This window comes from Anolis sagrei, chromosome 2, assembly GCF_037176765.1.
Source record: "Anolis sagrei isolate rAnoSag1 chromosome 2, rAnoSag1.mat, whole genome shotgun sequence".
NCBI classification, from domain to species: Eukaryota; Metazoa; Chordata; class Lepidosauria; order Squamata; family Dactyloidae; genus Anolis; species Anolis sagrei.
Window position 1 is genome coordinate 279,988,197 of NC_090022.1, and position 24,702 is coordinate 280,012,898.

At 41.4% G+C, this 24,702-nt stretch overlaps 1 protein-coding gene across 1 annotated transcript; it reads left to right on the forward strand.

Moving 5' to 3' along the window:
* Positions 1 to 795: 795 nt before the first annotated feature.
* Positions 796 to 22,254, forward strand: AGXT2 (alanine--glyoxylate aminotransferase 2). Its single transcript, XM_060761379.2, has 14 exons — positions 796 to 946; positions 7,096 to 7,181; positions 9,704 to 9,888; positions 12,072 to 12,195; positions 13,403 to 13,497; positions 14,668 to 14,761; positions 15,585 to 15,678; positions 16,708 to 16,808; positions 17,708 to 17,800; positions 18,434 to 18,566; positions 19,194 to 19,282; positions 19,395 to 19,544; positions 20,444 to 20,542; positions 21,784 to 22,254. Exons 1-14 carry the CDS (start codon positions 853 to 855, stop codon positions 21,895 to 21,897), a joined length of 1,551 nt encoding a protein of 516 aa, XP_060617362.2. The 5' UTR covers positions 796 to 852; the 3' UTR covers positions 21,898 to 22,254.
* Positions 22,255 to 24,702: the final 2,448 nt, after the last annotated feature.

Sequence of the window (24,702 nt, forward strand, 5' to 3'; positions counted from 1 at the left end):
CTTTTTCCTAAATGAAAGAAGGGACGTTGCCGATCTAATCTCCCCGGGGAGTGAGTTCCACAGGTGGGGGGCCACCACCGAGAAGGCCCTTTTCCTCGTTCCCGCCAATCTCACTTGTGATAGAGGCGGGGTCGAGAGCAGGGCCTCCCCAGAGGATCTTAGGTTCCGAGGTGGGACGTAGAGGGAGATCCGTTCGGACAGATACACTGGGCAGAACCGTATAGAGTTTTGTTGGTCAAAATTATTTGGTTCAATTCCATTATTGGTGGAGTTCAGAATGCTCTTTGATTGTAGGTGTCTTGTGGGGGCCACATTTGGTGTCAATTCGTCCAGTGGTTTTTGAGTTATGTTAATCCCACAAGCGAACATTACATTTTTATTTATATAGATTGTCCGTCTTTGTATACCGCCCTTCTCAACCTCGATGGGGACTCAGGGCGGTTCACAGGGATTTGAAACCCCAAATGACTTCTGGTCCGAAGGATGTCGGAGAAAGGGATGCTGGGCCGTGCTGGCGTGGGAAACAAAGGCTTCTCCTCCTCCCATTCAGGCATCAGGAGCCTAGTTCTCTTTGGGCTCCTCTTTGGGCGCCAAGGCTGTCCTTCAACCGCGGGCGACGTTGGCTCGGGTCCAAAGGGAGGCGGAGGTGGGGACGGAGGGAGGCAGGCAGGGAAGGAGGGCTCGTCCTTCAGGCCCAGCGAACCGCAATGTCCCCCTTCCCCAGACGCCCCTCGGAGGAGGAGGCGGAGGCTCCAAGGGGATGGCTATTGGTGGCCGGCGGGGACCTTAAAACCCCCCTGCCTTGGCCCCGCGCCTCCTCCTCCTGCTCCTTCTGCTGCTCCGGGTGAGAGGATGCTTCCCGGGGTGCGCCAAGGCGGGGGAGCCCTCTTCCTCGCCCCCAGGACCCGCTTCTCGCCCAGGAGGGGAGTCGGGCTCCCCAGGAGAGGTCAGTAAACAAGGGACAAAGGGGCAGGCGTCTCCCCCAAAGCCTCCCACCGCAAGCCTCAGGGGCAAGGAATTTGGGTCTGCTTTGAACTGGGATATACGGCAGTGTGGACTCCGATCCATTCATTGCCTCTGAGGCTCTCTAACTAAACTCATTGGACTCCGATCAATTCATTGCCTCTGAGGCGCCCATAACAGGCATGGGCAAGAACCACATTCATTGCCTCTGAGGCACTAGAACAGGTATAGGCAAAGTTGGGCCCTCCAGGTGTTTTGGACTTCAACTCCCACCATTCCTAACAGCCTCAGGCAGTGTAGACTCAGATAAATTCATTGCCTATGAGGCGATATAACAGGCATGGGCAAGACCCAAATTGGGTTGTTGTAGGTTTTTTCAGGCTATATGGCCATGTTCTAGAGGCATTCTCTCCTGATGTTTCGCCTGCATCTATGGCAAGCATCCTTGGAGGTTGTGGAGTCACTATTTCTGATAGATGCAGGCGAAACGTCAGGAGAGAATGCCTCTAGAACATGGCCATATAGCCCCAAAAAAGCCTACAACAACCCAGTGATTCCAGCTATGAAAGCCTTTGACAATACAAGACCCAAATTAATTGCCTCTGAGACACTAGAACAGGGGTCCTCACACTTTTTAAACAGAGTCAGGTCATAATCCCTTAAACTGTTGGAGGGCTGGATTATAATTTGAAAAAAAAACATGAACGAATTCCTATGCACACTGCACATATCTTATTTGTAGTGCAAAAAACACTTTAAAACAATACAATAATTAAAATGAAGAACAATTTTAGCAAATATAAATTTATTAGTATTTCAATGGGAAGTGTGGGCCTGCTTTTGGCTGATGAGATAGGATTGTTGTTGTTGTTGTTGTGTGCTTTCATGTTGTTACAGACTTAGGTTGACCCTGAGCAAGGGCCGGGTAAGTGACCTTGGAGGGCCGCATCCGGCCCCCGGGCCTTAGTTTGAGGACCCCTGCACTATAACATTATAACAAGTTTAACCTTGTCTCCTGCCTATGTTGTCAGTTGGGGATCCCTCTGCCCAGCACCAACTGCCACTCTGGGCCAGAGTGAAGAAAGAAGGGCCCATAAAACAGTTCCACCTTCTCTCCTGCTATATACTAATAATATAATATAATATAATACTACTAGTAATATCTATATAAATAAAAATGTAATGTTCGTTTGTGGTATTCACAGAACTCAAAAACCACTGGGGCAATTGGTACCAAATTTGGACACGATACACCTAACAACCCAATGTATGTCCTTCGCTAAAAAAAAATTGATTTTGTCATTTGGGAGTTGTAGTTGCTGGGATTTATAGTTCACCTACAATCAAGGAGCATTCTGAACCCCACCAACAATGGAATTGAACCAAACTTGGCACACAGTTCTCTCATGACCAACAGAAAATACCGGAAGGGTTTGGTGGGCAGTGTCCTTTGGTTTTGGAGTTGTAGTTCACCTACATCCAGAGATCACTGTGGACTCAAACAATGATGGATCTGGACCAAACTCTACACGAATACTCAATACGCCCAAAATGTGAACACTGATGGAGTTTGGGGAAAATAGAATCTTGGCATTTGGGTGTTGTAGTTGCTGGGATTTATAGTTCACCTACAATCAAAGAGCATTCTGAACCCCACCAACGAGAGAATTGGGCCAAACCTCCCACACAGAACCCCCATGTGGGCCACAGCAATGCGTGGCAGGGAATGGCTAGTAATATTATATTTTTATATTTTATATTATATGTAATATTACTAATAATATTACAATATAATGGTGTAATACAATATAGTAATATATAATACTGATATTATATATTACTATATTGCACTACACTTGTAAGCTGCTCTGAGTCCCCTTCAGGGTGAGAAGGGAAGCATATAAATGTCGTAAATAAATAAATAACAGAAAAGAGCAAACTTGGGCCTAAAAAGGCCCTGAGCATCATGCGGATACCTAGGGACAACTTTTCCCTCTCTTCAAGTTTGTGGTCCATGTACAGAATTCCTAGGAGAACAAGGGTTTGAATCTTGCTTGGATAAATGATAGAACGTTGCCTATGGGTGGCATGAGCAAACTTGGGCCCTCCAGGTGTTTTGGATTTCAACTCCCACAGCCTCAGGCCCTTTCCTCCCCCCCCCCCCCCGCAGCCCACCATTCAACCCCCACCATTCCCAACAGCCTCAGGCAGTATGGACTCAGATAAATTCCTTGCATCTGAGGCGCTATAACTAAATTCATTGGACTCAGATAAATCCATTGCCTCTGAGGTGCTATAACATGTATGGACAAGACCCAAATTCATTGCCTCTGAGGTACTATAACAGGCATGGGCCAGCTTGAGCCTTCCAGGTGTTTTGGACTTCAACTCCCACCATTCCTAACAGCCTCAGGCAGTATGGACTCAGATAAATTCCTTGCCTCTGAGGTGCTGTAACTAAATACATTGGACACAGATAAATCCATGAGGCGCTATAACACACATGGGCAAGACCCAAATTCATTGCCCCTGAGGCACTATAACAGGCATGGGCCAACGTGGCCCTTCATGTGTTTTGGATTTTAATGGATGTCCATCTGTCAGGAGTGCTTTGATTGTGCCTTCCTGCTTGGCAAGGAACTGGATTGAATGGCCCTTGGGTCTCTTCCAGCTCTATGATTCTATTATAAAAGTCAGGTGTGCTCTGAAACATCCTGGAAACACCAGAACAATTATCTGCTTCAGGGTGGTTAGAACAGCTGGACCAGTTCTAATTCAGAACTATTCAGGCAGATACCACCATCCCACCTTTCCTGTGATTCACAGCATGGAGGATCACTTGTGTTGTTTACTTGTCATCACAGCAGTGGCAGGTCACTGGGCGCCTTTGCCAGTGTTATCAAAACACCCGCACAACCTGATGAGGGGAGAGGGCTTGGCACCTCCTTTCCCTCCTCCCATCCTCACTTGGGCACCTTTACTGACACTGGCAAAGGTGCTGTAAGATAAGCAGGAGTTCACTTGAGTTCATTGAGTGCCAACAAAAAAGAAACTACACAGGAAACTCTACACTGGTTTGGCCCAAGTTGATGATTGAGGCTTCCTCCAACTGCCTCAGTGAACAGTGGTATAGCCATTCCTGTGACCAGTCTGGAGTATTACCACTCTAGACCAGCCTCCCATTAAGTGGCCCATCAAAGCAGGGCCTCCCATGTTCTAAACCATCATCATCATCATTGTTCCCCCTCCCCTCTTTGTGGCTCGAGGTGGGGTACAATGTAATTAAAACAGTGAGGTAAAGTGTAGCCCTATTAAAATATATATATCAAAAACATACAGGTAAAATGCAGCTTAAATATAACTTGCTTACTGATGCAAGTTAAAATTCACAAGTTAAAACTGACTGAGGGCCATTCCACACAGCCATATAATCCAGAATATCAAGGCAGATTAACCCACAATATCTGCTTTGAACTGAGTTATCTGAGTCCACACTGCCATATATCCCAGTTCAAATGTGAGATTTTATTCAGCTGTGTTGTTGTTGTTGATTTGTTCAGTCGCTTCTGACTCTTTGTGACCTCATGGACTAGCCCACGTCAGAGCCCCCTGTCAGCCGTGGCCACCCCCTGTTCCTTCAAAGTCAAGCCAGTCACTTCAAGGATACCATCCATCCATCTTGCCCTTGGTCTGTCCCTCTTCTTTTTTCCTTCCATTTTCCTCAGCATCGTTATCTTTTCCATGTTTCCCTGTTTTATTATTCATTTCATTGTCTTCTCATTCTCATTTGGTTGTTTGGAATGGGCACAAGTAGTTCTGCTGGAAGAGAAATGTCTTCAGATGTGTTTTATTAAATTTCAACAGTTCATTTAGCTGTCAGAGCTCTTCCAGCAGGTCGTTCCACAGTTTTGGGATGGCCAATGAAAAGCTCCTCTGGGTGATAGTTGCTAGTTGGATTCTGGTTGGTTGGAGTAGCTGCCCTCCAGAGAATCTCTGGAGTAACCCTGGAGAATCTCTAGGTAACCCTGGACACAAACCATATAGGGCTTTAAACATCAAATCCAACACCTTGTACTTTGCCCAGAAACCAATTGGCACCCAGTGTAATAGGTGTAATATGCTCACTCCTTGATGTTCCTGTAACCGATCTGGCTGCCATATTTTGAACCAGGTGGTGTTTCCAAACTTGGTAAAAAGGTAGCCCCATGTAAACCATATTGCAGAAGTCCATCTTTGAGGTTACCGGTGGGTGCATTAACATAGAGTTACCAAAAGTCAGAAATGGTGTGGAGACATAAGGCGGGATTACTAACCTCTGAGATCCCTGATGATTGAGGACCCATTACTAATATACCCAACTTTTGGCTTACTTTCCTTACATATCCTAATATCCCATTGGATACAGCCATGGCAGTTACATTTATATAGAAGTGCCTTAACTGTGGAGTATTAAGGCTCTGATGTTGTATGTCTCCCACTGGGGACGAAAGTTTCCTTGACCCAAATAATTGTGCCCCATGTGAAACCAAATCCTGGGTTTGATGGACCTTAGAAACTACTTCATGGCATAGTCATCATCATAATCTTAATTGTCTTTGTTTGATGCAGCAATGCTGATCTGTTTTTTGCACGTTCACAAGACAGGAATACCGATTGGAAGGACAGGTTTTTCATACCAGTTGTGAATGGACCTTGAACTTGGACTTTGATTCAGGTGTATTGGGTAAAGATAGTTTCTTGTGCCAATGTGCTGCAAATGTTATTCTTGGCACTTTGATTCAAGGCTATGCTTAAACGTGACATTTACTGACGTACTCACTTACTTTTTCATAGGTTTTTTAAGGATAAAAAGAATAATTGACTATAAATGGAAACATATTTTAAATACTTCTTGGACTCTTTCTCTCTTTCCTGAGAATATAAAGGAGTGAACAAGACAAGAGAAGTAATACAGGCAGTCCCCAAGTTACAGACAAGATGATTTCTGCAGATTTGTTTTTAAGTTGAATTTGTATATAAGTTGGAACACACGCACACACACATGAATGAAGTTTTGGGTAGCATAGGGAAGGATTAACATCCCTGTGGTGCTTGTTTTGTTGTCTGTGCCCCTTTTCAGAAGTTTTCACCACCATTTCTGTCCTTGTGATCATTGGATTTTGAAAAAAAAATGACTTGTCATAGAAAAAAGGATTGGTGATAAAGTTTCAGTGGAGACACCTTTTCCCCATGATAACTCTTCCAGGTGTGAATTTCCTTTCCGAGGGGTAGATTTCCCTCACTTCCTGTTGTCTCACTCCTGCTCTTTGATTATTTATTTATTTACAGTATTTATATTCCGCCCTTCTCACCCCAAAGAGGACACAGGGTAAATCACAGAACACATATACGACAAACATTCAATGCCAATTATACCATGACAAGACAGACAACAGATAGAGGTATATTTAGGCTTTTTCTCATCATTTGGCATCTTTTGGAGGCTGTGCTCGGTTGCGGCCACAGGGAGGTGCTCCATCTCCTTGCCAAAGAGCTTTCTTTGTTCATAAACTTTCCTCCAAAACGTCATGCCTAAAATACTTCCCCGCTTAATGTGGTTCCTATTCATCTACTCACATTGCTGTTTTCAATCCGCTAGGTGGGCGGGGGAGCTGGACTGAAGGTCAGGAGCTCACCCTGACCTGGCTCCAAATGGTCAGTCTTTTGGTTGGCAAGATTTACTACAACTGCAGCTGGTGATTAACCTGCTGTGCTAAATTTTGCTCTAAAGCTGGCTCTTTACTACGAGTTGTTTGTAAGTTGGATATTTGTAATATGGGGACTGCCTGTACTTCACTGTTAACTAAATAAGAAATTATATTTCGGATGGAAAATAGAGTCCTGCTTGTGAAAAGTTAACAGATAAGTTTTGTTGACACCAAATTCCATTTAATTTTCATTAAAAAATGAAATGACATGTCCCTCTTTTCTGTGTATCAAACATAACATATGTCAATAGTACAAAATGAAATGTAATTCGAAATAGTTAATTAGGGTCCATGGTGGGGAAGACTATATGCCACCATATAAGTTGGGGCACCCATCTTGCTTGAACCACTAATATGTTTTCATAATTTCACTCATTTGCATTAGGAGCATGTCGGCAACAAGAAAGGAACATGTCTTTCCACCTACAATCAAAAATGCCTGCTTGTGACTTTGTACCTGACAAATATGAGGTAAGAGTATGAGTTGCTAGTACTGTTCTGTATGGATACAATTTTTGTAATATTTTATTGTGTAACTAGACAGCAGCAAGATTTTACAATCAACGGAATAAACAGACTGGATCAATAACTTTGTTAACTGTAAGCTTCAAAATTTGAGAACCCACTATACTATTTTGCATAACAATCCTCATATTTTGCACTGTCCCCAAAACCGAGTAAAGGGTATCTCAAACTGGGGTTCTTCGCAAAATCCATTTCTTTCTTGCAATTCTGTTGGAAAATTTTGGTGGATCAAATAAAAAATGTGGATCAAATCAAGTTATATTCAGATTTTGATTGTTTACTAGGAAGCTTAGGTTGATGTTTGTTTCTTAGTCTCTGTTTAAGGAAGAATTGTTATAAAACATGAATGTTTTGTTGCCAAACATTGCAAAAAGGTTTAGAGGGGGTTCCAGATTAGAGGGCCCATGATCACCAAAGCTTTGATTAAGTCCAGAGTAAAGACATGGTTCTAAATGGATTTAGGAAACAGGGATGGTCTACATCAGGCATGAGCAAATTCAGCGGCTGAGGGGGAAAAGGAAGGGACCTGGGCCAGGCATGTAGCCGGGGGGGGGGGAGGCTTGGGGGGCTTCAGCCCCCCCCCCCCGAAATTCTGATGGTGGTCCATGAGAAGGCCTTACTGGTACATTATTTAAACTGTTACGTTTATTCATATCATGATCTGATCACCATGCTCAATATATCCCATATGCATGGGGGTATTGAGGTAATGATACAAAAGGTTTGCTAGGGTAGACCCTCTTTCACTCAGACTCAGCCCCCCCCCGAACCAAACTCAGCCCCCCCCCCCCCCAAAACAAAATCCTGGCTACGGGCCTGACCTGGGCTATTAGGAATTGTGGCAGTTGATGTCCAAAACACCTGGAGGATTGAAGTTTTCCCATACCTGTTCTACATGTTACAATAAATACATTCAAATACATTAAATACAGAAGAGAGCACCACTTTCTGTCTGTTTTTGTGTTGTTGTGTTTTTGTGAGTCCTATCTGTCTTCCTTGGATCACATCTCAGCAGGAGTGTTGGGTATAAATTCAAAAAATAAATGAAAATACATCCACATAATTGTGCAAACATGGAGGGTGTGGAAATACCCTCCTTGACATCATTGTTTATTTTTCCTGTGTATCTACTTGTTTTGGCCCACACAATGGCTGAAACATGCACACACATTGCACCAGCACCAATTAAACTTTTTTTGCAGATATTTAAACCCCTGAATTAAGTAAACATGGGGGTGGAAGTGGCAGGGAAACTTTTAATTTCTCCCATCTCAGTACAGTACCCCCCCTCCCACACCCCCCCCCCCTCCCACACACACATACCACCCAAAGTCCACTAAGGATATGCTACTGACTGGATTTTGATTAAGTGAAATTGTTTATATGACCAAATGCTACTACATTTCATGACTTCTGATCCCAACATACCATACAGTTGAGTTAGAGGACCCAGAGATTCCTAGAAAGGCATCCTCTCTTGAAATTTGTGAGGTTCTCCTGGGGAAGCATACACAGAATCATCTGGAGGACTTAGCAAAATTCTAGAGAGAACCAGTTTCCCCCAAAATGCAAATAAGTGAAAATGCAGATATGATCCTCTGGTTACAAGGGTCTTACCTGTAGTTCTAATACAGATTTATCCTCTGTAATTGGAATGGGGTGTGTGATTTTTAAGTGTAGTTTCAATTGTGTTTTATTTTTTTGTGCACCACGACACAAAAGATTTAATTTTCTAATTTTTCTACTTATATTCTAATGCATTTGCTCAGTTTTTAAACAGATTGTGTCATGTCTGCTGTTAGGTGCCTTAAGTCGTTATATTGGCAGAAAGGTGAGATAGCAAGAAACTGTGGGAATTAAAGTCCAAAAAGTAAAATAAATCAACAAATAAATAAGTGAGCAAGCAAGAACGTGAGGTTTCTTAACATGCATTATAATGTAACACAACATGTTGTTAAAGCCTATGTATGGACTTGCCTCTGAAAGCAACATGTGTAGAATTGTGCTGTAAATTGGTTGAAATCCTTTTGGAACATTTTCAGTGATTCATCTTGACTTATTAATGTCAGTGGGGAGTAAATGCAATCAAATTAATGTGGAACCAAGCCAGTGCATTTCTGTCATGTATAAGTAAAGAACTTTTGGCATTCCAGACATTGTGGATCCTTGCATTCAGAAGCCCAAGTCAGCAAAACCATGGGATCATGGGAACTGTAGTTCAAAACATAATAATCCCAAAATGCCCATTTCCTGTTGTAATGGAGTTATCATTAATTATTCAGTTTTACAGGGCAGTTTGATATTCTGGAGTTAGACTGGGATACTTCTCGTTTCTTGTTTCTTGTTGCACCATTCTAGCTAATGATTTCTAACACAGCGTGATGCAGTTGTTACTATTGTGGATCTCACTGAAGATGGACATAAATTCACAAATATCTCTTACACTTTCCAAAACTTCCTTCCTACAGTCTTATCCGTATGAACGCATGGTGAAGATTCGAAAAGAGAATGTTTCTCCCTCCTTATATACTTCTTACAAGAAGCCACTGCTTCTCCATCAGGGTCATATGCAGTGGCTATTTGACAGTGATGGACGCAGATACCTCGATCTCTTCTCTGGAATTGTGACCGTCAGTGTTGGCCATTGCCACCCGTAAGTATACAAATCATTCCACTGGTTAATGTATATGTTTTAGCCATCTGAAAATCAATGGGCAGTTTACTTTCTTTTCATGGTGGGTGGATAGAAATACTTTCTCCTCCCACTTGATTTTAACATCTTGTTCAGACAGTAGCAGCTAGTGATTTCCATGTCAGTGTGGTAGTGAATAAACTACAAGTTTGAATCTGATCTGTAAAGAAGCTGTCCAAGGTGCTGAACCCTATCTTTTAAAAAAAAAAAGTTCAAGGCTGTGGTTCTCAAACTTCCCAATGCCACGACCCCTTAATACAGTTCCAATAACATTATTTTTGTTGCTACTTCATAACTATAATTTTGCTTCTGTTATGAATCATAATGTATATATCTGATATGCAGCATGTATTTTTTATTCACTGGACCAAATTTAGCACAAATACCCAATACGCCCAAATTTGAATACTTGTGGGGTTGGGGGGATTGATTTTTTCATTTGGGAGTTGTAGTTGCTGGGATTTGTAGTTCACCTACAATCAAAGAGCATTCTGAACACCGCCAACAATGAAATTGAACTAAACTTGGCACACAGAACTCCCATGAACAACAACAAATACTGGAAGGGTTTGGTGGGCATTGGAATTGAGTTTGGGAGTTGTAGTTCACCTACATCCAGAGAGCAGTATGGACTCAAATAATGATGAATCTGGTCCAAACTTAATATGCCCAAATGTGAATATTGGTGGAGTTTGGGGAAAATAGACTTGACACCTGGGAGTTGTAGTTGCTGGGATTTATAGTTCACCTACAATCAAAGAACATTCTGAACTCCACCAATGATAGAATTGGGCCAAACTTCCCACACAGAACTCCCATGACCAACAGAAAATGCTGTGTTTTTTTATGGTTTTTGGTGACCCCTCTGACAGCCCCTCGCGACCCCCACCAGGAGTCCCAACTCTCAGGTTGAGAAATACTGCTTTAAGGTTTGAGCTAAATCCCAGATTGAATTCAACACAACACCTCACTAACAGAAGCTGCTAATGAGCTTGATTACGATGGCTTGTTTAACTTAGGTTCTGGCAACTTCAAAGCAAACTAGATTCCAACTATTAAAGGCATTTATGCAAATTAAACTCCAAGTATTACATACATCCTTACTGATAGAGAACTTCTCAAGAAGATTCTTAACAAGCAATAACAAGCTGTTAAGCAAAGGCAAAAACCCTGGGACCAGATCTGTAAATGGACTCTGATACAAATGTTGGGAAAGACAGTACATTGCTTCAGTATAGTGTAAATATGCACTAGCAGAGTTACGTTGTACTCAATGCCAATTTGATGCAAGATCTGTAGATCAGTGGTCAATGTACTTGGCTGACAATCCATTACGAAACTGCAATGCGTAGAGAACACTCATTTGTGTTAATACACTGGGTTGCTGTGAGTTTCTGGGCTGTATGGCGATGTTCCAGAAGCATTCTCTCCTGACATTTCACATTAATACCCTTCCACATATTAATGGTCTTGTTTGTGTAACTGTATATGTCACTAGATACTAGCATTATGTGTTGAAAAAAATCCACATGCATTGCACATCTTATTGCTTGCATAAATCAGTAATATGATGTGGTTCTCTCTGCCCAGCTGTATGGAACAGTGGTTCTCAACCTGGGGTCCCCAGATGTTTTTGGTCTTCAACTCCCAGAAATCCTAACAGCTGGTAAATTGGCTGGGATTTCTGGGGGTTGTAGGCCAAAAACATCTGGGGACCCCAGGTTGAGAACCACTGGTATGGAACAACACTATTATAAAGATCCACTCCCATAAGCCTCCACGTTAATAACATGGTTCACCTAATAACCTTCCAATGTTCACCTAATGACCTTCCCATATAATTAATAACCTTCCCATATTTCCCATTTTTCTATTTTGATGTCTTCACCTCTCATTCTATGGCTTCTGGGGTCCATTTAATGCACTTTGTAATCCTTGTAGGATGCAGTTTGCGTCTATTTCTGCTTTTAGATTCGGTTATACCTCTGAAGGCTCATGGATTCCCTTGAACATTGTCATTCTTTCTTCTTTTATCTCAGTAGCCTTTTGGCTGTGCTGTCATCTATTCTAGTATATTGAGTTCATTAACACTGATTGGGATATTGTCATTTAAAACCAATTCTTACCTTTTCTAACACACCCAGGAAGGTAACAGCAGCTGCTCAGAAGCAGCTTGGCCGCTTGTGGCACACAAGCAACCTCTTTATGCACCCTGGAATCCAGGAGTATACGGAAAAACTGGCCTCTATGTTTCCAGATCCCTTAAAGGTATATTAAATATACACATGGTTTTTGCATTGGGAAATCTTCCAAAGGGAGTGGTAATTTCAGAGTTAGTACAGCCAATCATGGATGCCATCACTATGCAAAAACTAAGAGCTAGAACAATTAGAGGTGTCGTTGAAATGCAAATGCAGTTGGGTTAACTCTCTGTCTGTACTTTGGTAGGTTGGTAAGAGTGCATTAAAATGAATACAGCCAGTTCTCTAAATTTGTTGGTATGGGACACAGGACTCCTATGAAGGTTAAAAAAATCATTTAAAAATGATATTTTTATCTTAGAGAAATCTAAAAAATTTTTGGCCTATGATTGACTTTCATTGGAAGCTGACCATTGAATTGGACTGGAGGGCGTGTTCACTCTGGGAATCTCTGTGTTATATCTGCACTATAGAGTTAATGAAGTTTGACAGCACATTAACTGCCATGACTCAATGCTAGGGAATCTTGGGATTTGTATTTTGATGAGGCACCAGCACTCCATGGCAGAGAAAGCAAATAACCATGTCAAACTACAGTTCTCTTTTTTTTTTTCATGTCAGGAGCGACTTGAGTAACTGCAAGTCGTTTCTGGTGTTAGGGAATTAACCATCTGCAAGGATGTTGCCCAGGGGACGCACGGATGTTTTATCATCCTTGAGGGAGGCTTTTTTCATGTCCCCACATGGGGAGCTGAAGCTGACAGAGGGAGCTCATCCATGCTCTCCCCAAATTCGAACCTCTGACCTGTTGGTATTCAGTCCTGACGGCAGAAGGTTTTAACCCATTGCATCACTAGGGGCTAATGTTTATGATTCCATAACATAGAGCCATGGCAGTTAAAGTATTGTCCATCTGCATTAATTCTGCAGTATAGATGCATGCTAGGTCCTTCAATATGATTAATTTAATTCCGTTTTAAAGTTTGTATATTTGTATATTTTAAATTGTATGAAAATGCTTTTCATGTAAGCTGCTTTGAGTCTCCTTGTGGAGGGAAAAAGCAGAGTATAAATAAACACAAACATTATTATTATTATTATTATTATTATTATTATTATTATTATTATTAACAAGACTAGAGGAAGTTAACTGTAGTGATTCTCCAAAGGAACATTTTAATCAAATCTGTGAATAATCAAATCCTCAAATGTCAAAACAGCAAATATGGATTGTGTGTGTTTTCTCTTTCTTCTGACTCAGATCTTTCTTCTAGGTGATTTATTTAACCAACAGTGGTTCCGAAGCCAATGACATGGCAATGTATATGGCAAGACTTTTTACACGCAACTTTGACATCATTTCTTTAAGGTAGCCTTGTGCACTGTGATTTTCTTCTCTACATGTTCCATATTGAGAATAGCAGATCTCCCTTTTTTCATAACCAACATGAAGAGGTATAGGTGTAAACATCCTACTCCATTACTCCCCTCTTCATATTTGCGGCACATTTATTTTACATTCTCCTAGAACTAAATACCATGGTTGCCACGGTGGTCCACACTCTGGTTACATCCTGTGTAGATTACTACAGTGTGCTCTATGTGGGGTTACCTTTGAAGACTGTTTGGAAGCTCCAATTGGTCTAATGGGAGACAGCCAGGTTGCTCACTGGAGTGACATACAGGGAGTATACAACCCCTTTGTTACATCAGCTCCACTTGCTGCCAGTCTGCTACCGAGCACAATTCAAAGTGCTGGCTTTAGCCTATAAAGCCCTACATGGTTCTGACCCAGTTTACCTGTCTGAACATATCTCCTCCTATAAACCACCTTGAAGATTAAGATCTTCTGGGATTGTCCTGCTCTTGATCCCACCTGCTTTGCAAGCATGACTGGTGGTGATAAGAGACAGGGCCTTATCAGTGGTGGCCCCTTGGCTGTGCAACTCCCTCCCTAACTACATTAGATCAGCCCTCTCCCTCCTAGCCTTCAGAAGGGGAATAAAAACCTGGGTCTGGGACCAGGCCTTCAGAGAAGCAGTGCAATAATATAATATGTGCAGCGACTACAGAACAGCCTCAGACTATGATTTTTGGATGGCGTGATTTTAATATTGAATGTAATTTTCAAAATTTTAATATGTATTCATTTTAATTCAATGGATTTGAAGCTTAATGTTGGATGTGTTTAAGGCATTGAGTAACTGCCATATTGAAGCCACCTTGAGAGCCCTTTGGGGTAGAAAAAGGCAGGGTATAAATAGGGTAAATAAATAAATAAATACAATTGGACAATGTATTCAATGAGGAAATGAATGAGAGCCGGCTTGGTGTAGCAATTTGAGTGTTGGGCTCAGATTCTGGGGACCAGGGTTGAAATCCTCAGACAGCCATGGAAACCCAGTGGGTGGCCTTGGGGCAATCACTCTTTCTCAGCCTTAAGTGAAAGCAATGGCAAATCCCCTACTGAGATAGCTGAGATTCTGATTCAGGACATTGGCCAGATCACTTTGAACATGCTATGCTGTTCTTTCTATAGAGGATGTTACCATGGTGGCAGTGCTTACACACTGGGCCCGACATCCCTTTCACAGTACAAGCATGTTATTGCCAGTGGCAGTGGCTGCCAGACGGTGAGATTGTCCTCCTTCCCTCCCTCTTTTCCTTCCTTCCTTCCTTCCTTCCTTCCTTCCTTCCTTCCTTCCTTCCTACCTACCTACCTACCTACCTACCTACCTACCTATCTGGCATATCAGTTGCATATTGTATTTATCTGCTTACCCCAAATATTAATCACAGCCTTTTCACCTCGTTATTTTCCAAAATCAGATCAGATTCAGTTAATGTTTTCAGTCACTATTATGAAAATGAAACTCAAGCTCAATTTTCACGTTGGGGCATACAGCTGGATCAGTGATAAATACACTTACCTTTATTATCAAACAGGGGTATATATAATTGGAGACTAATTTCTTTTCTCAATTTGGCCAAAGCCAGTTTGCATATGTGACGTTTGCATTCATATATTCCAGATCAAAATTTGGAATACTCAATAGAGAATGCTGTCATATAATATCCTCATCCAGTCTAGTAAAATAAAGCCACTTTTCAACATTATATAAGGGGCCAAACAGACCAAGGAAATGTTTTTGTTCATAGTAAGGGGTTATTTAGGATATATTTGAGGTATTTCGTGATCCTTCTTTTGAATTATCCTGAATTCCAAAATGTAGAAGTGAGGAAATTTGGCAACCATCAGTTCTTCTCTAGTGTCTTTTTGTATTTAACAAATGAGTAGTGTTTGTGTGTAGGCATGAATCCAGTTATTGTATCTAGAGCATGAAAGCTCACTTCTCTCCCATCCTATTGGTGTTCTTCCATCATGAATTAACTAGATATTTAGACCTATACCATGAAATCTGATGTCAATACTGGTATCTTTGTTGTTCTTTTCAGACAATGTTGCCTGATGTTTTTCGTGGTCCCTGGGGAGGAAGCTCTTGTCGGGACTCTCCAGTGCAAACAATTAGAAAATGTAACTGTTCTCCAGGTTAGTTTAATGGTTAGTAAAACATTGCCTTAGCAGAGAAGAGAGCATAGTGCCAAATTGTGCTTAAGATCTATAAACTCTTAGATTTTAACAGAATTTTTAAAATACCAATGGTATTTAATCCTGTTTGTATATGTGTAGATATTTTAATTGTATTGCATTGTTTATTTATTTAATAAATAAAAATTGTATTGCAATTAATAATAATAATAATAATAATAATAATAATAACTGAGAACAAGAAATTAGGGCACAAGCCATTAAAGGTGGTCCCAGTGGTGATCGGCACACTGGGTGCAGTGCCTAAAGACCTTGGCCTGCACTTAAAAACAATTGGAGCTTATAAAATTACCATTTGTCAGCTGCAAAAGGCCACCCTACTTGGATCTGCTTGCATTATTCACCGATATATCACACAGTCCTAGACACTTGGGAATTGTCCAACGTGTGATCACATACAAAAGCCAACAGAGTGATTTTGTTTGCTGGTACTACTTTTGTTGTGTATATAATCATAATCATAATCTGATTGTTCCCCAGACAAATTGGTCCATAGTTAGGGACGATAATAGTTTCACTTTAAATCTTTTGGAAGTCAGAGTTTTTATTAAAATGTTTTCTAGATTCATAAGTTGAAACCTATTAGTGATAATTTATTTAAAATGCAGTACTGAAGGAAAATTCTGTGCATACAATGGAGTGCAAAAAGGACAAATAAAGTGATCTGAGAACAAACTGGGCCTTTGCTTCCATAGAATCATTCACATGGTATAATTACAGGAAACATGTAAAAATCAACACATATAACTCCTTGTATTTGTTCAGATGTATTTGTTTGGTATCTGATATCATGACAAAAGTGGGATATTATTATTTGGGGCATATCTTGACTTACTGGGAATTACAGTAAAACTCAGTAAAGCTGAAGGCAATAGGGAAAGAAGAAATCCACATTAGAGGAAGATTGAGATGTTGGTGACCCTATCATATTTGAATACGCTAGTTATTTCACACTCCTTCTTACTATAGGTTCTTGCCATGCAAAGGACCAGTACATTGAGCAGCTTAAAGACACCTTCAGGACATGTGTTCCAAAGGCCATCGCTGGATTTATGGCTGAGCCCATTCAAGTAAGTTGTTTTCTGTAGGGCCCAACATGCTTAATTTTTGTCAGTCATATTTGTCCTGGTTAATAATCTTGCATTATTGTTATTGTTATTATGTTCATTTATACCCTGCTTTTTCTCTCCACAAAGGAGACTCAAAGAGGGTATGTTGTCTAGTTAATAATTAGCCTTTGTTGTAAATATGTATTTCCCACTTTTTAATGGAAGAAGGCATGACAGTAACAAGTACAATGCAGTTCTTCCAAGATATGTCTTACTCCAAAATAGATCCCATTGAGTTCAGTGTGGCTTATTCCCAGGTAAGTGTATATAGGATTGTTTCTGCAATCTTATGCACACATATGTATGACTGAAACCCACTGAACCCAATAAAGTTTACTTATAGATAGACATGAAAATAAATTGCATTGAAAATACCACATTTTGATTAAGCTGAGAATGTTTTTTGCAGTCGATTTTTGATTGAAATTTCTAGACTTACATATGAATATATACAACATATGTCTATATATCCTCTGGCACTAATGGACAATGCAAAAGTCCCTGTATATAGACAGGATTAGACACGGATCTTCAACTGTCCTAGTGCAGCACATATTTATTGTATAAAAAAGGATCACTCGCCATTAATCTGAAGTCATTTCCAGAAATGAATGACAAGTTAGAAAAGCAAGTATAATAGTGCAGCCAGATGTCCCAATAAAACAAAACAAAACAAAACACAAGTAGTCACAATCTGGGCTATGGCATTTTGCATCAGCTGTATGTTTTGCCCATTGTTTGGAAATACTACTCTTTGGAATGGAGCTTCCATGAATCACATGAATTTTGGCAGTTGTTGTGTGTGTATGTGTGTGTGTGTGTGTGTATCTTTTCAAGTTCTGAGTTTCACCTTTTCCTAGGGTGTCAATGGAGCTGTGCAGTATCCCAAGGGATTTCTGAAGGAGGCTTTTCAGCTGGTGCGTGAAAAAGGAGGAGTGTGCATTGTGGATGAAGTAAGTATCATATTTAATCCTTTGTAGTATATAGACACATATAGTGACATGCTCAAGTGAAAGAAGACACAAACATCTCTCTCTCTCTCTCTCTCTCTCTCTCTCTCTCTCTATCTGCCCTGTTTGGCACAAGTCTGCCCACACAAAGCAGGTGAATATAGCACTGAATGAAACATGTAGAATAATCACAGGATGTCCCAAACTCACACCTGTTGATAAACTCTACAAGCTAGTTGGCATTGCCCCCCCCTCCCCCAATGGCAGATCAAAAGGCAATCTGGCTAAATGGCACTACCTAGAATAATCCTCCACCTTGTGTGACTGTGGAGCAGAACAAATAGCTCGGCACTGTATGCTTGCCCACAATGTCCTGCCTCATGCACAGAGGAAGAACTGTTTAATGCCGGAGATAATGCAGTTGCTGTTGCCCGATTTTGGTCAAATATTATTTATCCACTTGTGTTCCCTCTATTTTATACTAATTTATTAATGCAATGCTTTTGATACAAAATAAATAAATAAATATGGAATAATATCCTGCACAGAAATATCAGTTCAAGTGTGAAGTAGCTCTGAGTTTATAAGCAACTGTTTATGGTTTTTTTGTTTGTTTACTGTATTTGTTCCTTGAAGGTTCAGACAGGTTTTGGTCGAACAGGCAGTCATTACTGGGGATTCGAAGGGCATGATGTGCTTCCTGACATTGTTACCATGGCAAAAGGAATTGGGAATGGCTTTCCAATGGCAGCGGTTGTCACTCGAGCAGGTACATGCTCAAAATGTCTTAAATCTTTAATAATAAGATGCATTTTTATCTTCTGTATTAAGGTGACATACAATACGACCCCCATATCCATTGCTAAACTTACTGCAGAAAACAGGGAACCACAGATAATAGTAACTAAACAGTATAGAAATGAATGACATCCACCAAAAGTTACCATACAGTCACTCTGGAGCAGGCATGGGCAAACTTTGGCTCTCCAGGTGTTGGCTCTTAGGAATTGTGGGAGTTGAAGTCCAAAACACCTAGAGGGCCAGAGTTTGCCCATGTCTGTTGTGGAGGATCTAGAAAATTCCTAGAGATGTATTCTCTCTAAGTATTTGCTAGCTTCTTCATTTTGGCTCTATTACACATAAGAGAGGTTGTTTTGACATCCCAGTCTTTTGAACCACTTACACTAGGAATTGACAAGCAGAAGCCCTCAGATGTGTTGTATTATAGCTCTCTTCCTTTGTAACCATTTGCCACACTGCCTGGATTGATGGAAGCTATAGTCCAATAGATCTGGGGGAAGCCTGATCTCCAAATGAACCTTTAAAAACTAACCACTGTGTTCAGTTATTTGACTTAATGCTTTAAGTATTTAATCTCAGCAGACTTTCTTTCTAGAGATTGCACGTGCCTTGGCTCAAAGCACACACTTCAACACATTTGGAGGAAACGCCGTGGCCTGTGCGGTTGGGTCTGCTGTTCTGGATGTAAGACAATTACTATAGACTATTTCTTTATATTACTATTTTAAGAGTTAGTACAAGTCTAGTCAATGCTATTTATGAACTGGTGCATTGCATTTATTTGTTTATTGCTCAGGCAATAGCAGAAGATGGCTTGCAGAATAACTGTGTGGAAGTGGGAACCCACATGCTGTTAGAGTTTGCCAAGTTGCGGGACAAGTTTGAAATCGTTGGAGATGTCCGAGGCAAAGGGCTTATGATCGGAATTGAGATGGTCGAGAATAAGGTCAGGAATACAATTTGTGAGTCCTTGGGTGCATGCATTGCCGTACAAGCAGTCTCCGGCCATCTTTCTTTTCTTAGCAGCTCTGGTGTTGCTGGACAAAAGGCTTTGTGTAGTTTGCCTTGGGTGAATGTGCATGATACCATTTGCACCTCAGGCAGTAAAACATCTTAAGCTGGGCCTGGAATGGTCTTGGGTGAACATGCAATTATACAGGTTCCTTGGGCAAACTGTTTAGCATACAATACCTTAATTTTCCTTGTGAACCTATCACATTGCTCAGTTATAATGTGATTATCCTACTTTTCCTGTTATGGCTGCATCGTGTGGAATTGCACTTTAGTATGATCTAAGAGCCTCTGGTTGAGAATTCGAAATGCCTCTCCCTAAAATGCAAATACTAGCTTTCCATACAATGTTGTCATGATTGTTAAAGTGGAATAATTTATTACGTATTTTATTAGGAGCCCCTGGTGGTGCAATAGGTTAAACCCTTGTGTCAGCAGGATTGCTGACCAAAAGGTCAGCAGTTCAAATCCAGGGGCAGGGTGAGCTCTCATATGTCAGCTCCAGCTTCTCATGCAGGGACATGAAAGAAGCCTCCCACAGGATGGTAAAACATCTGGGTGCCCCCTAGGCAACGTCCTTGCAGATGGCCAATTCTCTCACACCAGAAGCAACTTGCAGTTTTTCAAGTCATTCCTGACACAAAAAAGTATTTTATTCCACATTAACAATCATAGCAACGCTGTATGGAAAGCTGGGACTTGAAGGCATTGAGATTTGAATGTGCTAATAAAGTATAGTGTGATAGGATCCTTACATTCCCTGTGACATTCTTGGATGTGTATAAATTTAATCAATTAAAAAGGATTCAAATAAAGTGTCATGCATTTGCACAGGAAACTCGGCAACCACTCCCACAGGAAGAGGTGGCCCAGATCAAAGAAGACTGCAAAGACATGGGAGTGATAATTGGCCAGGGAGGAGTGTTCTTGCAGGTATTATAAGCTTTCATTTGACATGATACACCCAGACAAAAATATAATTGGCGTCCTGTTGATGTTTTATATACACATGTTCCCTTGTGTATTTTATTGCATTTTTGATGGTATTATATTCATTTTTGATGGTATTAATGGTATGGATTCAATGCTGTGACACAGCCCCAAACAGGAAACATAAACAAGAAAATGGCCATCATAAATAGGAGTACAGTGTCTAGATCCAGGGAAGTCATGCTACCCCTCTATTCTGCCTTGGTCAGACCACACTGGAATATTGTGTCCAATTCTGGGCACTGCAGTTGAAGGGAGATGTTGGCAAGCTGAAATGTGTCCAAAGGAAGCTGACTAAAATGATCAAGGGTCTGGAGAACAAGCCCTATGAGTAGTGACTTGTATGTTTACCCTGCAGAAGAGAAGGCTAAGAGGAGACATGTCTAAATATGTGAGGGGAAGTCACAGGGAGGAGGAAGCAAGTTTGTTTTCTGCTGACCTGGAGACTAGGACTCGGGACAATGGCTTCAAACTACACGAAAGGACATTCCACCTGAATATGAGGAAGAACTACCTGTGAGAGCTGTTCAGCAGTGGAAGTCTCTGCCCTGGAATGTGGCTCCTTCTTTGGAGGCTTTTAAACAGATGGCCATCTGTTGGGGGTGCTTTGAATGCAATGGTCCTGCTTCTTAGCAGGGGGTTGGATTGGATGGCCCATAAGGTCTCTTCCAACTCTATGATTCTATGATCCTGGTTGTCAAACATAACCTAAAACTCAAGACATTGGATCATTTCCACAAATGCCCTCCCCAAACCTATGCTGCATCCAGTTGTACATCTCACTAATGTAGCATGGGTTAAAGTGAGTTTTGGTCCATTGTCTGGCCTTTAAGATGCTTTGGTGGATCTGATTGTCACAGAAAGCTGCAATTGTGGAGCTCTGTTGTTACAGCTAAGGTCAGTGGTTTACATCCGGGGAGCAGAGTGAGCTCCTCTCTGTCAGCTCCAGCTTCCCATGGGGGGACATGAGAGAAGCTTCCCAGAGGATGGTAAAACATCTGGGCCTTCCCTGAGCAATGTCCAATAGTCAATTCTCTCACACCAGAAGTGACTTGCAATTTCTCAAGTCACTCCTGACATGAAAAAAATGTTATACCAACATGTGACATTAATAGGATGACAGCAACTAGATTAGATAGTATTCTATACTGCCTCTCCTCATTGTACTTTCTTTCTCTTTTCAGACATTCAGAGTTAAACCTCCCATGTGCATCACTAAGGCAGATGCTGACTTTGCAGTGGAAGTTTTCCATGCAGCTTTATCAAGACACATGGAAAGGAAGGCAGCTGCAAAATAGCATCCCACAGGAGCCAGTACCTGAGCTGATGCAGGAGTTAAATTCACATGAAAGAACATCTACAGCTGTGACTAAAACTCTACAGTTGGCAAATTAGTACTGTTTGGCAGGTTTACTATAAGCAGCACCACTGGAAGTACAACTACTGCATGGGGTGCGACGGGCCATTGATTTCCTCTAAAGCAGATGAGGAAATCCAACTGGAGCATGTTCCCCATCCATCAGGTGGAAACAGGTTTTCATGGATATGTCCTCAGCTGGTTGTGGAAGCATCCTATGGCGACTCTGGTTTCCTATCCTGCTGCAACAGCTGAACTTATTAAAAAGCTTTCTTATTAAAGAAAAACATAATGGCAATTAGCATCTCTCTTTAGTTGTCTGTGGATAATTTCAGTCGAAGAGAAGAGTTTCAAATATCTGGATGAGGATGCAAACCTCTGCTTCTGGTGCTTACAATTCAACTTTTCTTAAAAACCATGATTAGAAACCCAGTGATCAATTTCTCCAAAAATGCCATAAATGGGAATTATGTATAGAATGACTTATGTATTCAAAGTAAAGTAGCTGATTCCACATACTATTACGTCATTAGCAGACTTATATGCTTTGTATCAATATTTCTGTGGCCTAATTCCAATCTCAGCTAGAGCAGGCTCATTGAATCAACGGGATTCACATAAGGGCTAACTTATGGTTCAGTAATTTATTCAATGGACTTACTCCAGTTGAAACTAATGCCTGAATACTATAAGGTCAACCCATAATTTTTAAATAAATTATATAATTATGAAAATATAGGATGTCTTATACATAATGGCTGAGAGCCTACACCAGAGTATGCGTTTCGTAACCTCGTGAATCCATAGCTACATTGCAGGAATGCAATTAAACCCTATTAATGAAATGTGAATTAGCATGGCAAGTGTTTCTGTGGCACTCTTTCAAGCCATGTCTGCATGTGCATTAGTGAATGCCCCAGTGCATAGTGAGACATGATCCACGAGTCACTTCACGGCTACCACTGTGCAAAAGATGCCTTTACATTGTCACATCATGGCCGTTACCTGGTGAATTACTTACTTACTTACTTAGGCGATCCCTCATTGGACGAGTAGGATAGCCTTCCAGGATCAGTATTCTTGTGGATCCGTAGGTGACTGTGGAGCCCTATTCTTGACCTGCATCTTCTCCCACAGTGAGGGCATTGGTTTCCAGGTGGAAGGCGGTCTCGGTCGGGGTTGGCTTGATGCGCCTTCCTCTTGGCATGTTTCTCTCTTTCACCTTCAATTCGTGCCTCTTCAAATTCTGCAGCACTGCTGGTCACAGCTGACCTCCAACTGGAGCACTCAAGGGTCAGGGCTTCCCAGTTCTCCGTGTCTATGCCAGAGTTTTTAAGGTTGGCTTTGATCCCATCTTTAAATTCCTTTTCCTGTCCACCTGGTGAATACAGGTATTGTAAAACTTAGTTGTTGTGTGCTAACCTACAAAGGTCTAATCACAGGTTTTCCTGAATCCGAGAGAGTGTGACTCATCCAAGATTCCCCCCAGTGAGTTTCCATGACCAAGAACCGAGTTGTCGTCCAACAATCAAACTACTAATTTAGGCGATCCCTCATTGTCCGAGTATGATGGCCTTCCAAGTGTTTTGTCTTGGAGCTGGATATGCAAGAGGCTGTAGAGTCCTATTCTTGATCCGCATATCCTTCCACAGTGAGGGTATTGGCTCCAGGTGGAAGGTGGTCCTGGTCAGGATTGGCTTGATGCACCTTCTTCTTGCAACGTTTCTGTTTCACCCTCCATTCATGCCGCTTTGAATTCCACAGCACCACTGGTCACAGCTGACCTCCAGTTAGAGCACTCAAGGGCCATGGCTTCCCAGTTCTTGGTGTCTATGCCACCGTTTTTAAGGTTGGCTTTAAGCCCATCTTTAATTCTCTTTTCCTGTCCAGTAATATTCTGTTTTCCATTCTTGAGTTGGGAGTATAGTAATTGCTTTGGGGGACAGTGATCGGGCATTCGGACAACATGGCCAGTCCAGTGGAATTGATGGCATAAGAACATCGCTTCAATGCTAGTGGTCTTTGCTTCTTTCAGCACTGTCTGCATGTCTTCCCAAGAGATTTGCAGGTTTTTTTTTGGAGGCAACGCTGATGGAATCATTCCAGTTGAGTGTGATGTCTGTAGACAGTCCACGTTTCACATATAACAGGGTTGGGAGGACAACAGCTTTATAAACAAGCACCTTGGTATCCCTACGAAGGTCCTAATCCTCAGACACTCTCTGCTTCATTTGGAAAAATGCTGCATTCACAGAGCTCAGGTGAATCCTGAATCGCAACTCCAATTTTGCCGAAAACGTTCTCTTACAAATCCCGCAACAACAAACCAGGGACGAGCTTGCAGCACTGCCTAATTTTGAGGAAGTTAGCAATGCCATCAAACAACTATACCATGCTGGCTTCAACTTTGTGCTCATGTAATGCTCAATTATAATGTCCTTATAATGCTCAATTATAAGGACATTAATTCTCAAATTGAATGCTGGTTGACTCTCCCTCCCTCCCTCCCTCCCTCTCTCTATATATATATAAATAAACTGATTACTGTTTTGAGTGTTAGATGCTTGCATTTACAGGCCCTTGTGAGTTTTGCATTTTTGTTTCTGATTTTTCAGATACTGCCTATACCAGGAGTCCACAAACTTTTTAAACAAAGGGCCAGGAGGGCCGGATTATAGTTTGAAAAAGACATGAATGAATTCCTATGCACCCTGCACATACCTTATTTGTAGTGCAAAAAACACTG